Source organism: Crinia signifera, chromosome 4 (assembly GCF_055691185.1).
Source record: "Crinia signifera chromosome 4, ASM5569118v1, whole genome shotgun sequence".
Lineage (NCBI taxonomy): Eukaryota > Metazoa > Chordata > Amphibia > Anura > Myobatrachidae > Crinia > Crinia signifera.
Genome location: NC_139220.1, coordinates 114,991,649 through 115,007,769, shown reverse-complemented (window position 1 = coordinate 115,007,769; position 16,121 = coordinate 114,991,649). Strand labels below are relative to the sequence as shown.

The following is a 16,121-nucleotide window of genomic DNA, read 5'->3' as shown; positions in this document are numbered from 1 at the left end:
ATCCCTATAATATACATTGCTATTTACTTGGGGAATTCAATTAGAGGAGTAAAATCATTGGAAGGGAAAAACTGATGATTTTTCATGATTTATGTTTCTCAGATATATATATAATTTTTTTTGTGGGGGTGAGGGTATGCTATCCTATTAGGTTGCTTCCCAACAAAAAAATAAAAATTCTCCCCAAAACACGCAGGTTCAGTGAAACCTGTGTGTTTTTCAGAGAAACAGTCCGGTTTTCCCCTGAAGACGGTGCTGCCTTCTTGTATTTGGTTCACGTGCCTGAGGCTGGAGAAATATAATCTTCAAAAAGCCGTGTTTTGCACCAGCCTGCCAGTCATAATTGAATAGGCAGGGGAGAAGCAATAAGCCAAGAGAAAACATTGTGCATAATTGAATTTCCGCCTTAATATTAATAATGTTGTATATTAAAAGTATTTATTTTTATAAGGTACTAAAGGGGTCTCGTAGCACTGTACAAAATAGATAAAACTGAAAAAATATATATAAACTGAGCTGATGTAAGTTTACATAGAAAAATAATTAAAGTAGAGAAGGCAAAGGTGGGAGAGATCTGATTACAGGATTTTGCAATATATAGGTAAAATTGCTATGTCCAGCCCCTGTTGTTGTCTGCATGTTTCCATACCATATGTGCTTATTGTAGTTCCCTGTTTTCTCTGTAGGACCCTGAAGCAATTGCACAATTAATGTCCTCAGTTCCGCTATCAAATGAAGGCAAGATTGTCCTTTTGAATGTCCGATCGGAAGATGATAATGGGAGTGAAGCTTGCAATGAAGGACTGGAGTCTGAAGCCTAGAACTGCACATTCTTCACTACTTGAAGTGTAAAGGCTGATTTGACAGTTGGTGAAATATCTAGTTAGTTTGGTGTCATAGAAAAGGTTGTTTTTATATAAGTTAATCAGTTGCACTTATGATTAATTACTGAAGGGTAATTGCAGTTTTTTTCTAGTAGTCTTAATTGGTTTAGTCCTTGTCTGTACAGATGAAAATGTATCTGCTAACCAAAACAGAAAAAAATATTGTGGTGTTCATGTTAACAAGAATGACCTTGATTTAAATCACCTCTGTATGTTAGTTGGGCCAAATATAAGTTTAGTTGAAAAAAATGGGGCAGATGTATTAATCCTGGTGTGGAGATATAGTAGAAGGTGATAATGCACTAGCCAATAAGCCATGTTTAAAAAATGACAGTTATAAAGGTGAAGGGGATAATGCACCAGCCAATCAACTTATCTCTTCACCAGGCTTAATACATCTGTCCCAATGTTTGAAAACTAGGATCATGTATCATAATCTAAATGCACACCCCTGGTCTACTAGCATCCCCCCCCCCCACACACACACACACGTATGACACAATATAATACTGACACAAGCCCATTTCTGCTGTTAGTATGGATTTACTTTTGGGAAACAAAAACCATTGCCACCTTAGGAACTGTACACCCTGCACAGGTTCACTAGATGTATACCCAGCTTAAGAACTGGCCAAGATCTAAAGATTTATCTGTACAATCTGTCTTGTGGAAACAAAAATATGGTAATTTATTAGAGAAAATGTCTATCGACCATTTGCTCCCAAGCACTGGAAGAAAACAGACAATGGCCGTTCAGAAAAATTGGGTAAAGCCATTTAAGCAAACAGATTTGTCTAAATATGTTTTTGTCCATTTTACAGAGTTTGGGAGCGAATTATTGTCATACGCTTTAATTTATTACAAAATTTTTGTTCACACCGAACAACTTGAACTGATAAATCTATAGGAGTGTATCCAGCTTTAGGGGGTAGTTAATGTTCTCCGATATTTCCGATCCGAGGCAATATCGGCCGTTATCACGCAGAATAGATAGAATTCGCATTCCATCTAGTCCATCTGTTTATTTCTTTGGAAAACAATCCAATAATCGAAGAAGACTTGGATCCGCGAATCCACATATTTTTCTGCGAAAATGGCTGCTAATTTGTAAATTTAGTGGCTGTTTCGGCGAATTTAAATTCGGCTTTTCAAAGACCAGCGAGTTCCACCGAAAAGGTCTGGGATTGAATACTGCCGGCCCGATATTTTCACAGATAGGAAACATATTCATCTGGCAGGCTTTATTATATTTTATCCCTCTCTGTGTAAAGCACATTCTGCTTGCTGGAGTAGTCACATCTATGGCCATACATCCAGAAAAGGAATGATAAGATTGGAGCTTCTCTCAGATCTTTGCAAACAAGCGACTCTGTCTACCCAGCCTCCGTCTTCCTTCCTCTTCATGTCTCCCCAAGTTATCAATGCCAGGAAACTCAAACAGAGCATGATGTTGAAGCCAAACCAGAATAATTGCTGCTGGATGTGGCAATCAGTGCAGCAGCTCCTCCCAATGGTCTTGGTGATTACAGTGACCATTTTCGTGACTAATAATGTATAGGTTATGTTACAATGCACTACATGTACTGACCACAGTATATTCCTGGGTCCAGGGTCATTGGTCTTGATGGCTACACTGCATTCCCTATAAATTTGTGCCTTTTCCTACTCAAACAGCCCTTGAGCCAGTCCTGATTACAGAATATTAATGTAGGGCATTTGCAGCATAGAGACAGGCCATGGTTGGAAGGGCTGTGGTATGGGACACCGACAGTCAGGATCCTGACAGCCGGTACCCTGACAGGGGGGCGAGCGCAAAGAAGCCTCTTGCGGTCTCGCTGTGCTCGCCACACGTTCTATTCTCCCTCTATGGGGGTTGTGGGCCCCCACAAGGGAGAATAGCCCCTGTGTGTCAGGATCCCAAGCACCGGCAGTCGGTATACCGACTGTCGGGATCCCCACTGTCAGAGCATCATCTGGCACCCAGTTGGAAGGTGTGAGGGCTGTTTTAAACAATTATTTGGTTTTGGGAAATAGAAAAAAAAATATAGAGGGGTGTTTGTTCCCACATGTGTAAATCACCCTTAATTCATGCTTCAGGCTCAGGCATAAAGTAGCCCAGAAGTGATTTTACACAGTGTTTGATAGTGTTGATTATGGGCGGTATTCAATGTGAATACCAGCGAGGTGCAGCGAATCCTGTTTAGGATTCGCTGCACATTCGCCACGTTCCGGAGCCTCGCAGGCTCCCGTATTCAACGAGTCAGGGGCTCGCTGCCCCTGACCGGCGAATATGAGCTCCTGCGGCGAACGCCGCAGGGAGCCTGAGGATGGTGGCAGGCAGGGAGATGGAATTCTCTCTGCCTGCCCCAGAGCGTATGTGGGGGGGAGGTGGGCTCCCCGGGTGCCAGGCAGCACAGGCTGCCCCCCGGGGGTGCCAGCAGGGGACCGGGTATATTCACTACACCCGATCATGCATATGTAACGATCGGGTGCAGTGAATATATGAATATCTAATGAGCGGCTCGGCTCCGGCGCCCCCTGCTGGCTGGTCAGTGTAAAAAAAAAAAAATATATATATATATATTTTTTTTTTATTAAATATATATTCATGTGCTTACAGCACATGAATAAAAATAGCATGCCCCTCCATACCAAATGTAAAAAACAAAACACTTTATTTTAAAAGTTCACATTCCACTTCACCATAAAAAGATAGCGATTGCTACTCGGTGAATCATGGCGAAAAAAACATTGAAATGTATTCGCCATCTGGTCATTGAATAGGGTGATTCACCGTTTTAGTCAAAAATTCGCCAAACAGCACAAATTTGCCATAAAAACCTGGCGAATCAGGCTCATTGAATACCGCCCATTGTCTGGACTGTCCCAAGTATAAAGATCCCCTCCCCCTATATCATATTACATTTTGTCTTTTATTACAGGGATAGCTTTCGAAGCCATAATGTAAGACAAAGAAAATAATACATTTCCCTATATTACATATTTCTCTTTCAATGGTCCTGGTGACACAGCTTCACATTGGATGTAGGAGGGTCCGCAGGAGCCAGGCACCTATCCTAAAGCTTTTGGAGGGTAGGCTCCTCCCCTACTGCATCCCAGATTCCTCAGTTCGTGTTAGGTGCCCACTGGAGTGGGTGCTATTCTAAAGGGCTGCTGGAGCAGCCGAAGGAGTAGAGTTAGTTAGGGTTTTTATTATTTTATTAACTTCTACACTAGCTAGGTAGGCACAGTGTGAGGATTCTCATTAGTGAATCCTCACACTGCTAGCGCAGCAGGAGCTGACAGAAACGAGTCCTGTCAGCTCACTGTGCACGAGGGAGACGCTGTCTGGCCTCCCTGTGCAGCGCTTACAGCTTCTTTTAAGAAGCTGCCTGGGCTCCGGAGCGCTCTGAAACCGGCTTCACGCTAGGTGGGGATCATGGGGGACAGGCGCTCCGTGATGGCGGCGGCCATTTTCTGCGGAGCTTACACACTGAGCTCCTATACTGAGAGGACAGCAGTGTTGTTACAGGCATGTTCCGAGTGGTCCCCAGCTGAGGGGGAGATACTGGAACGAGGAGATCCTACAATGGGAGCGGCTGTCTGGGGGTAGTTGGCGCCAAAAGTCACAGACCCCGCAGCAGCAGGGACTTGGTCCCTTCCCTCACTCTGTTTTTGGCGCCATTCAGAACGCTTGCAGCGGAGCTGAGCTGGCTTACAGATCCTGACAGAGTGATTGGATTTCCTGGGCTTCGCTTTCCCCATTCTGAAGACTACAGAAAGCTAAGTGGCTGAGTACACTGTATATAATGTATGTACATTTAATGCTGTGACTGTGTTATTGAGAACATCATGTCTGAGCAACAGTCTGTGGTTTTGGGGGAGGGAGCCTTTAATGCAATGAGCGCTTGCAGTGGTTGTACACTGAAATTTGTCCCTAAGGGGGGCTTTTGTATTTTATGCGCTGCTGTGAAACCCATGGGGAGTGAACCCCAGAGGGTAGTGCATCGGACCTTGCGAGGGCTAAGTCCCTGAGACAGGTCGGAAAATGCTTTGGTGCATTACTGGACAGGCAGAGTGATGGCTGGTAATTTCCCTAGACCAGGGCCATTCTCTCAGCAGTCCGGCCAGCTCTTTGCCTCGGACCCAGACAGATCCTGACTTATACAAGTCATGCAGGATACTGCTATGGGAATCAGCAGGTTTAAATTACTTGTTTGACAAGCTTTATGGTTACTCTGGGGGGACCCCTAAAAGGTCTGATTCAGTGCCATTATTAGCTGCTGATGAGGAGGGAGAGTACACAGACATACCCTGGGTTCAGGGTGATGTTTCTGAAGAGTCCTCACCCTCAGGGGTGGAGGATTTGATTACTGCTGTAAAACAGGCATTGAATTTGTCTGTGAAGTAAAAAACTCCTGCTAAGGTTGTTTTTAAGAGACAGCGTGAGGGAAATGATATCTCTCTGCAGACAAGGGTTTACAAGATTTATTGGAAAACCCCTGATATCTCTCTGCAGACAAGGGTTTACAAGATTTATTGGAAAACCCCTGACAAAAGGCTTTAGATGCCAAAATAGATGGTTAAGCCTGTATCCCATGCCTGAGGATCATGCAGACCTCTGGGAGAAAGTTCCAGTGGTAGAGGCTTCTGTGGTATACTTGTCAAAAACCAACTGTGCTACCAGTGCAAGCCTTCAAGCAAGCAAGTCCTCTGATTGGCTTCAGTCTGGGTCTCTAAGGCCAGGATTGGTGGGTCAGTGACCTGTGCTCTAGTTGACATACTGTCTTTTGTGTGTTGTTACTAGGCAGAGAAGTATAATGCTGCTGCAGAAATGTGATGCAGGCTGAGCAGGAAGCTCTCAAAATGGCTGCCAGAGTTTCCTCAGTGTTTGGAATGCCAGGAGAGTGCTCTGGCTTATAGCTTGGAAGGCAGATAACAAGTCTAAAAAGGCTTAGAGGCATTTGCTTTTAAAGGAAAGCTGTTATTGGTTTACAACTGGAAGAGATTAATAAGCAGGCCACAGGTGGAAAAAAGCACTTTCCTGCCTACCCCTGCAGCCAAAGCAGACATCAAGGTTTTCTGCTTTCAGGCCATCCTTTCGGCCCTCCCCTAGAGGAGGTGCGTCCTTTTGAGGACAGTCTTTTAAGGGATAGTCTCAGTCCTCCAGGGGCAAGGCCCCAAAGTCAAAATTTGGTTCTTTTTATAAGAAACCATAGGAGAGGAAAAATCCTCCGCATACTGCCAGGGGTTTTGCCCGGCGGTGTTTAAGGAGGGGGGACGTCTGTCACTGTTCAGAGACGCAGGGGCACTGTTAAGACCGGAACGCTTGGGTTAGAAATATAACCCAGGGTTAAAAGATTCCCTTCAAAGTTCTTCCACCGAGAAGGTTCATTCCTACACCACTGCCAAAGGAGGCTCGGCTCCGTACAGCTCTCTTGGGAGCGGCTCATTCTCTTTTAGAGAAGGGTGTGGTAGTCCCGGTCCCCAGAGCGGAGGGAAAAAAGGCTTTTATTTCACTCTGTTTTTGGTGCCCAAACCAGACGGGTCTTTCAGCTGATCCTAAACTTAAAGGCATTAATAGCTTTTTGTGGGTAGACCATTTCAAAATAGAGTCTCTACGGTCTGTGCTGCTAAGCCGGGACCAGGGAGAATTTTTAGCGTCCATGAAGGTCCAGGACGCATACTTGCAGGTTCCTATCCACCCGGAACTATTGGGGTGTGCAATAGGAGACCTTCTCCTGTAATTACAGGCGTTGCCTTTTGGTCTGGCCACAGCGTCAAGGGTATTCACCAAATAATGTCAGAAATGGCGGATGTGCTTCGACTGACGGAAATCGTGGTTATTCCATTTTTGGACGACCTGCGGTTTAAAGCGGAGTCAGCAGACAAGTGAAGAGTCACTTGGCAGAAACCATCAGGTTTTGCAGATTCACGGCTGGCTTTTAAATTTACAAAAATCTCAATCGGTGCCGTCACAGAGACTCCAATTCTTGGGGATTGGTCTGGATACCCAGTTGCATTGGGGGTTTCTACCAGAGGCATAGGCCAGGGATCTGGCTGCCTTGGTACAGGAGATCCTAGGGTCTCAGAGCACAGCAGTATGGGGGTGACTCAAACTGCTGGGGAAGATGATGGCGTCTTTCGAGACGTTACAGTTCACCAGGTTCCACTCTAGAGTGTCCCAGCGGACAGGGAACTCTCAGACCATGAGGTCAGAACAAATGGTGTTGTTTTCAGAAACTCGATCCTTCCTAAAATGGTGGATGGAGGTGGATTCCCTTCGGGGGAGTCGGTCCCTGCAGTCCTGGAGCTGGGTGGTAGTCTCTACCGACGCCAGTCTCAGAGGCTGAGGGGCAGTTGTCGTGGACCTGCGTCTGCAGGGCTTGTGGACTTTAGAGCAGAAAGACTGATACTTTACAGTCTGCCTTACTGATCAACATCTTGGAACTGAGGGCTGTGTGGAAGAGGTTTTCTCTGGCGGGAGAAAAGATTACAAGAGCTCCCTTTTAGGCATTCAGACCGACAACGTCACAGCTGTGGCGTATCTGAATCACCAGGGAGGCACACACAGCAATCTGGCCATGTGGGAAGTGTCCCGAATCTTCTTGTGGGCGGAACAGAATGTTCTAGCATTATCAGCAATCTTCATACCAGGAGTGGAGAATATAGAGGCCGACTTCCTGAGCAGGGAGAAACTGATGGAAGGAAAATGGAGGCTGAATCCACAAGTATTCCACTAGATTACAATAAGGGGGAAACCCCGGATAGGGACCTGAAGGCATACAGGTTCATCCATCAGGTACCCAGGTTGTATGACAGGACGTGGGATCCACTGGCAGAAGCAGTGGATGCCATGACTATTCCCTGGGAGGGGAATCTTCTTTATGATTTAACGCCAGTTCCAATGCTGGCAAGAGAGTTGAAAACAATACAGGCCCAGACAATTCCAGTAATTTTAGTGGCCCCAGATTGGCCAGGGAGATCATGGTACTCGAGGCTTCAGAGATTCTCTGTGGACTCGTGGCGTCTACATCTGAGGTCAGACCTTCTAAAACAAGGACCGTTCAACCAGCTGGATTCAGCTCGATTAATTTTGACGGTCTGGCTGTTGAAAACGCCATTTTGAGGAATATAGGATTCTCAAAGGCGGTGGTTAACGCAATGAGGAAAGCCAGAAAGTCAGTGTCTTCTGTAAATTATTTTGGGGCCTGGAAGACCTATATTTGGTGGTGTGTAAGACAGAGGTCACGCACATTGAGATTTAAAATGGCTAAATTGTTGGAGTTTTTTTACAGGAGGGCCTTTCCTCTGGGTTAGGCCTTCAGTCACTCAGAGTACATATCTCGACCGTGTCAATTTTTCTTTCCAAAGAAGGATTGCGTTAGAACCAGAAGTACAGACCTTCCTGCAGGGGGTTTATCTATTGAAACCTCCCTACAACCAACCAGTAGCGCCAGGGGAATTATCTCTGGTTCTGGAGTACCTTAAAGAGGCGCCTTTTGAGCCGTTAAGGTCGGTTGACCTTAGTTTCCTTTCAGGGAAGCTGGTATTTTTGTTGGCGGTGGCGTCAAGAAAAAAAAAAAAAAAAAAAAAAAAAAAAATATATCGGAGTTGATTGCTTTGTTCTTCAAGTCTTCCTCCCTTATATGTCACGATGATAGGGCTGCCTTTCGGACAGTACCCCTAGATTTTTTACCAAAAGTAGTCTCTGCTTTTCATCTAAATCAGGAGATTGTTCTGCCTGTGTTTCAACCCTCAGAGGGTTGTTAGGAAAAGGGACAAATTAAGGAATTTGGATGTTGTGCGCGTCTTGCGCGTTTATGTGGACAGAGTTAAGAGTGTCAGAAAGACTGATACTTTACTGGTTTGTATGACATACACAAACTTAGTTGGCCTGCTTCTAAGCAGACCATTGCTAGGTGGTTGCGCTCTGTTATTGCGTTTGCATATACTAAAGTTGGTAGGCCTGTACCGGCCAGGATTAATGCGCATACCACCAGGTCGGTTGCCACCTCTTGGGCGGTTCGACATGGGGCAACAGCTGAGCAGGTTTGCAGGGCTGCCACTTGGTCTTCTGTTCATACTTTTGCCAAATTCGATAGGTTCCGTGAGTTCGCGTCGGTGGACGCATCATTCGGGCAAGCAGTGATGAAAACTGCAGACCTGAGCGTACCCACCCAAAAGGACCGGCTCTGGAACGTCCCAATGTGAAGCTGTGTCACCAGGACCATTGAAAGAGAAAAAGGGATTTTTGTAAGAACTTACCGTTCGAATCCCTTTCTCTGATATGGTCCTGGTGACACAGCGATCCCTCCCTTACGCTCAGTAAGTATGCCAGTGTTCATGATGTTTCATGTTATAATTGGTTGAAAAGTTAAATTTAAAATTGTGCATATAATATGTGCAGGTGTTTGTACTGAGTTAATGTATTCCAGTGGCTTTGAAAGATTGAACTGAGGAATCTGGGATGCAGTAGGGGAGGAGCCTACCCTCCAAAAGCTTTAGGATAGGTGCCTGGCTCCTGCGGACCCTCCTACATCCAATGTGAAGCTGTGTCACCAGGACCATATCAGAGAAAGGGATTCGAACGGTAAGTTCTTACAAAAATCCCTTTTATTTTAGCGTAGATTATAGTTACAGGAATGACCAGTGTTGTTACAGTGTAATCTACTCACACAGTGCATATGAGCAATGCTTGCACTTTGATATTATATATTTTACATTCTCTTTCAAACCTGTATCTTTCGTTACTTATATCATTCCTAAATATACAAACCAAGAAATACAAAAGCGCTGTTCTACAACTGCGGGGTTAAATATACATTTCTTCCCATCAGCATAGTGTGATTGACCAATAGAAAAACTGTATTTCAGAAGGACCTATGCAAATCCCACATAACTGATAACATGCATAATTACGAAGCCCAGGAATATTGTATAAAGAAGGATGGAAAGCTACTTAAACAAAATATTATAATTCAACTGTTCGAAACCGCTTTAATTAATAATGTGCAATAACCACTATTTGACATAGCTGACCCGGTAGGCAAGTATTTTGCTTAAACCGTATTATATAATTCCAAGTTCTATGTAGATAACTTGTGAATAACCCCTTTAAGTATGTTGTTCTGCATGGGGTAGTTATAGATATATAACCACCATCACTGCGAGCAACTTCCCCGGAATTTTGAACACACCACGATCTGGGGTGTGTTCTATGAAATCTCCTGCATTATGCTATTGGTTCATAGACAGAAACCAAAAAATGATGCAGAAAGTTCAGTTCCTATATAATTTTATGACAAATGTTGGTACATAAGCCCCACGCCAGAATTTAAGCACTAATCTTAATCATGTTGTACAAGTTGTAAATTAACTGTCGATAATCAGGTTGGTTGCCTGTTAACATGAATAAACAGAGGTATGAATTCTTCAATTACAGGGGGAGAGCTTTCTAAACCAAGAATGTATACATTTTCATTTATTCCATTATTTTCATGGTAGTTTACGGTTCCTTCAGTGATCAATTCTTACACAGTTCGTATTTTGAGCATTGCTTGCACTATGATGGATATATCAGTATTCACTAAACTCACTCCTCAGGAACCACTAACAGTTCATGCTTGCAGGTCACTTAGCAGGTGCACAGGTGTATTCATTACTGGCTGATTTTTTTTTTTTTTTTTTTTAAGATTCACAGGTATAGCTAAGGAGGCCAATCCCAGGCCATTTTTTTATTCCAATCCCGGGATCAGCCTCCTCGCTGGAAAATGCTTAGAAGCAGTTCTTTCGCTGGCAGGCGAAAGCGGCAGTGAGTATGGGCAGGTGCATGGCTGCACAAGATGACCTCTAACATTACGCTGTGCAGCAGCACTACATGCTTTCCGGGCAGCACCTGAGCCAAGCGTGGTTGGTGCTCAGCACTGCCTGGCAGAAAGGGTTTGCATGCGCATTTTGATCCAGAGATTGGAGGCTCCAATCCCATTATTGAAATCCAAGACAAAAATGTGATAGTAAGGAGACCAGAAAAACCTGTCCAGTTAGAGGTCTCTGATGACTGAGCTTGGTAAACACTGATGTTTATATTGTACATTCTCTTGCAAATATAAATTCTGTTTCTGTATGGGAATTCATTTTATAACATTCCAAAATATGTTGTGATTTACATGTTCTATTGGGGCAGATGTATTTAACCTGGTGAATAGATAAAGTAGAAGTCGATAACGTACCAGCCATCAGCTATATCTGAATAATTAGGTAGAAGTTGATTGGCTGGTGCTTTATCACCTTCCACTTCCACTATCTATTCACCGAGCTTAATACATCTGCCTCATTGTTCCTTCTAATGCTTATTTGTGTAACTCTAAATACTACTATTATTTTTACACACACTACAGCTGAGTACGGTGTTGCATACATGACTACCACCAGACTATACACTAGCCATTTGCTGTGCCCAAGATTGGGGACCTGCTGGGGTATTGCTGTATGAGACAATTCTGCACTAAAATATTCATTTTTTTATTTTTAAATGGCTATCCATTAAAATGATGTCATAATCTATTTTTCTATATCATTGTAGTTAGTATCCTACTTCTCAAAGTGCCTGCCATGTTACTGTACCTCTACAGAATAAATAAAACACCCTGTTGCATGTAAGGACAAATCAGGCATTTTTCCGCTGGAATGCAGAAGGTTGGAATAATAATGATGTGACCGTGCAGGCCTTACCTTTTCCAAAATGTTCCAGTAACAAGTACAGAAAAGGCAGTCCCTAAATTATTACAAATCTGAGCCAGCTTTACAATACATTAATAAAGTAATTTTTGATGGATTTTGTGCCTTTTGTGTGTTGTATCATAATGTGTGGAGAGGGCGTTCTGGGCTCTGACAGCGAAGGGAAAAGTGGCTCAGGGGGTATGGATCAATAGGTCTACAAGGGAATGGTCGACGTCATTCGGTCAAGACAAGCATTAGGTCGACATAGGCAAGGTCAAAAGGTAGACATGGAGTTTTTCAGTTTTTTTCCCCCTGAATTTTGACATAGTCGACATGGACACTGAACCATAGCACCGCGTGCGTTCGCCATGCTTCGGGCACACTATTTTATTCTCCCACCATGCCCTAGTGGAGGTAGGGCATGAAACACCGCCTGTCCGCTAAAAAAAAAACAGTGAAAAACCCCATGTCAACCTAATCACTTGTCAACCATGACCCATGTCGACATTTCTGCATGTCGACCTAATGGTGTCAACCCAATGCTTGTCGACCTAATGACCGTATCCCGGCGCAGGGGTGTCAGTATTTTTGGGGGTTTAATTCATCAGTGTTTTCAACCTGTCACACAACATTATGGCTACATGCTGACTGTATGTGGCCAGTTACCATATGGGGCTGTAGTTTTCCCTCTGCTGGGGGTGGGGATCTATACGTCGGCAGGCGGGTCGCCACATGAAAAAGGTAGACAGAATATTTTCAGGGTTTTTGGTGTCTGCTGATATGGGCACTGTATAAGTGTACCATGTCCCCTCAAATAGCTCGCTATGCTTCAGGCATGATGTCATGCTGCACTGGGCACAGTAAATTCTACCTCTATGCCCACTGAGATGGTAAAGTATGAAAGTTGGTTTAAAAAAAATCAAAAATAATAAGTAATAATCATGAAAAACTGCTTGGCTGTCTGCATTACCTCCCCAATGTATCTGGTATAGCATACAGACAGTTGGGATCTTGACTGCCTGGAATCAGACAGCGGGGGGAGCGCAAAAAAAAAAACCCTTACGGGCTTGCTACGCTCACCACCTATTCTATTCTCCCTCATGGGGGTCGTGGCCATTGGGATCCCGAGTGTCGAAGTTTTAACAGTCGGGATTCCTAATGTCTGTGTAATGACGGTGACGGGTGGTGGTGGGGGGGAAATGCACCAGTGGTGCACAGCTGAAGGCACCACTGGCACGCACCTACTGCTTAGTGTTATGCCCGGAAAATTGGGGCATACCACTCAAGTGGTTAATCAAACATCGGCATCCTGACAGGGAGGGGGCGCGACAGATACAAAGCCCCTTGCATGCTCGACAGCTCACTGCACTCACCACAGATTCTATTCTCCCACTCTGGGGGTTGTGGATCCCCATGAGGGAGAATAGCCAGTCAGTCAGGAATCCCTACTGTTGGCCATTTAACAGTCAGGATTCCAATGTTGATCTAATGACCATCGGAATCCCAGCACCCTATTAGGTTATGCATCCAAGTATTACTGCCAATTATATGAATAGGTAGAAATAGTTGCAAATATAGATCAATAATCAAAATAGTAAAAGGAAGAAGTTTATAAAGCAGGGCTGGGCAATTGCGGCCCTCCAGATGTTGATGAACTACACATCCCAGGATGCTTTGCATTAGTTTTGCTATGTGGCCATCCTGAAACTGATGCAAGGCATGCTGGGATGTGTAGTTCATCAACATCTGGAGGGCCGCAATTGCCCAGCCCTGTTATAAAGGGAATAATGCACCCCTTTTTAGTGTAATATATAAAACACACTTTTAGTAATTACTTAATAAATTGTATTGGATCTATTATACCATGACAGGGGCACTCGTTTTTAAACTGGTCGTTTTTTTGTTTTTGAGTATGTTCTGCGTGTCTGTCTACCTGAATCTATCACTTACCAAACGCCACTCCCCTTTGTGAAATTAACTTTTCTGCTAAATATCTATTTTGTAACATTTTCCTAAATTTACCTTTTTGCCCACTTTAATGGAAACAAAAACTGAAATCTTGGAAACCAGTTCAAAGACTGGCCTGGCAGAGAGGTAAGTTTACTGCTACTTGTCAGTAGGGTGGCCAATCGCAGGATTTCGGTGTTAGACAGTGCATGTACAGTCTAATGTCAGGCAGTGTCTGAGCACCCACTCAGATTCTGCAGGGTTGGAAACCGCCAGGCAGCAATCTGAATGGGTGCTCAGATGCTGTCCGACAGGGATTTCAAGAGACTGCCATGCTCCCACTGCACCCGCTCAGGTGAGTAAATGTGCGTGGTGGCATGTTTGGGGGGAGGAGGGGGTAGTAGTTTTTTTTTTAGTGGAGGCCAATCCCGGGTTTGAAAAATTACCCCAGGAAGTTCATTCCTACTTGCCACTATCGCCGAGGGTATGTAGTCATTAGATCTACAATGTCTAGGTAGACATTCAAAAGGTCAACATGAAAAAGGTTGACATGAGGTTTAAAAAAAACCCTTAAGCTGACATGTGTCAACAGGCGGTACTTCATACCCTGCCATCCACCACAGCCTGTGAATGATAGTGTGCTGAGCGCATCAAAGCACTGTGCCGATGTATTGGCAAGCATAGCACGCCATGCGGTACACTCAGACGGTGTCCATACCAACCTTGTCAACACACACCAAAAAACCCACAAAAAATTTGTGTCAACCTTATGACTCTTTGCAGCAGTAGCCAGAGGTCACAGATCTCTTCTAGGCCCAGTAACAACGTTCCCTCTGCCATCTTCTGTAAAATACAGCAGCATCAGCAGTGCTCTCCCTGTGACTTGCATGTCACATTGTTTTCTGGCTTGTTACATACACATTGTTTTACGCACTGTTTATATTTACCTTCCAGTGGCATTTTCAGGGAGGAGTACTGTGAGGAGTGGAGCTACAGGTTTCAGAAAGACACATTCCTGCATGCAATACCATGAAAGCAGTGGTTCCCAAACTTTCTTGAATCATGGCACGTTAGCAGTGGTTCTTAGAGAGCAGCAATGGACCATGGATTGGATTCTATTGTCTGACATACCTAATAATCACCTGTGGCCAAGCATGGATATACTGTATCCAAATCATGAACTGTTATGCTGTGTACACCAGGAGAAATTTGACATTAGATTTTGACTATATACTCAAAATCGCATGCAGTTCGCACAGGTTTTTTTACCTTGCGATCCCGATGCGCGCTCCTGTGACAGCACAAATCGAAACCCAGATAGACAGGGCAGCAATGACTATATAGTGCAAATCTAATGCAGATTGTATGTGAAAAGTACAGAGATAGCATAGCAATCGAATCTTAATGGGGCGTACACACGGTGCAAGTACTGTGCGATGCGATCCCAACGCGATCAGAACGCATCGCATGCATGCAATCTGCATACAATTTTGACTATAGTGCAGATCTGCACTATATAGTCTATGCAGCCAAGACTTTCTGCTTGCGATATGGGAGCGCGCATCGGAATTGCAATGGTTAAAAACCCATGCGATCCTGATGATTTTGACTATATAGTCAAAATCTCATGCAGATTGTACAAGTGTGTACACACCATAAGTCAAATAGCAAGGGAATCTCACCTCACATTAGTGTTTAATGATGATGGGGGTAGATGCATTATAGTGGTACAGAAACAAAACTGGCAAAGCAGGAAGCTATATCGAGGCATTAACAAACTCCCCTTATGCAAAATTCACTTCTCACACAAGATCTCTTGCACAGCCAGGGACAGCATTGTCCATGCTGTGGAGATGGCTGAAGGTGTCATTGCTCTGTCAAAATAGATAGCTGCAGGTATCGTCTAAACCAGTGAGTGGTTCCCAACACTGGTCCTTAAGTATCCCCAACAGTGCTTGTTTTGCAGGTTTCCTCACAGAATCACAAGTGCTATAATTAGCTCCACCTGTGGATCTTTTCAAATGTGCCTGAATAATGAGTGCACTGTTGGGGGTACTTGAGGACCAGGGTTGGGAACCACTGTTCTAAAGAGCAGCACCAATAAACGGGTGCATAGTATTCCAGTCACTGGGCACCCACCACCTCATTAATACATGGGGTGGTGGAAAGCTTCCATAGGTATTAATACATATTCTCCCCCGCCAGCGTTTGTGACCCACTGCATTAGCACTTTATCCTCTTTAGGGACCGCAGCCCTAGGCCAAATTTGTTTGAGACATTTAACAAAAATGATTAAATTAAAACTAGTGACAAGTCAGCCTTTAGTTCTGTTATGTGATGGTGGACAGATTTGCACTTCTGCTTGTCTACATCGGATATTCCCGACCTTGTTCCTCAAGGCACACGGACAATGCAGGTTTCAGTAATATCCAGGCTTTAGCACAGATGATAAAATCAAACTAACTGTGGTTCCTGTACTTAAGAATGGATAGCAATAAAACCTGGACTATTTGTGCCGAGAGGTTGGAATTGCCGGATCTACATATTTTAAGATTGGCTAAACTAGAG

The 16,121-nt window shown here is 44.2% G+C and overlaps 1 protein-coding gene across 1 annotated transcript in view; it reads left to right on the top strand.

Annotated features, from left to right (window-relative positions):
• APPL2 (adaptor protein, phosphotyrosine interacting with PH domain and leucine zipper 2) overlaps positions 1-11,721 on the top strand; it is a 97,338-nt gene extending 85,617 nt beyond the window's left edge. Inside the window, exon 21 of the mRNA XM_083182290.1 lies at positions 687-11,721. Within this exon, the coding sequence (XP_083038416.1) occupies positions 687-821 (135 nt within the window). The 3' untranslated portion in view covers positions 822-11,721. The remainder of the gene's footprint in view (positions 1-686) is intronic.
• The last annotated feature ends 4,400 nt before the right edge of the window (positions 11,722-16,121 follow it).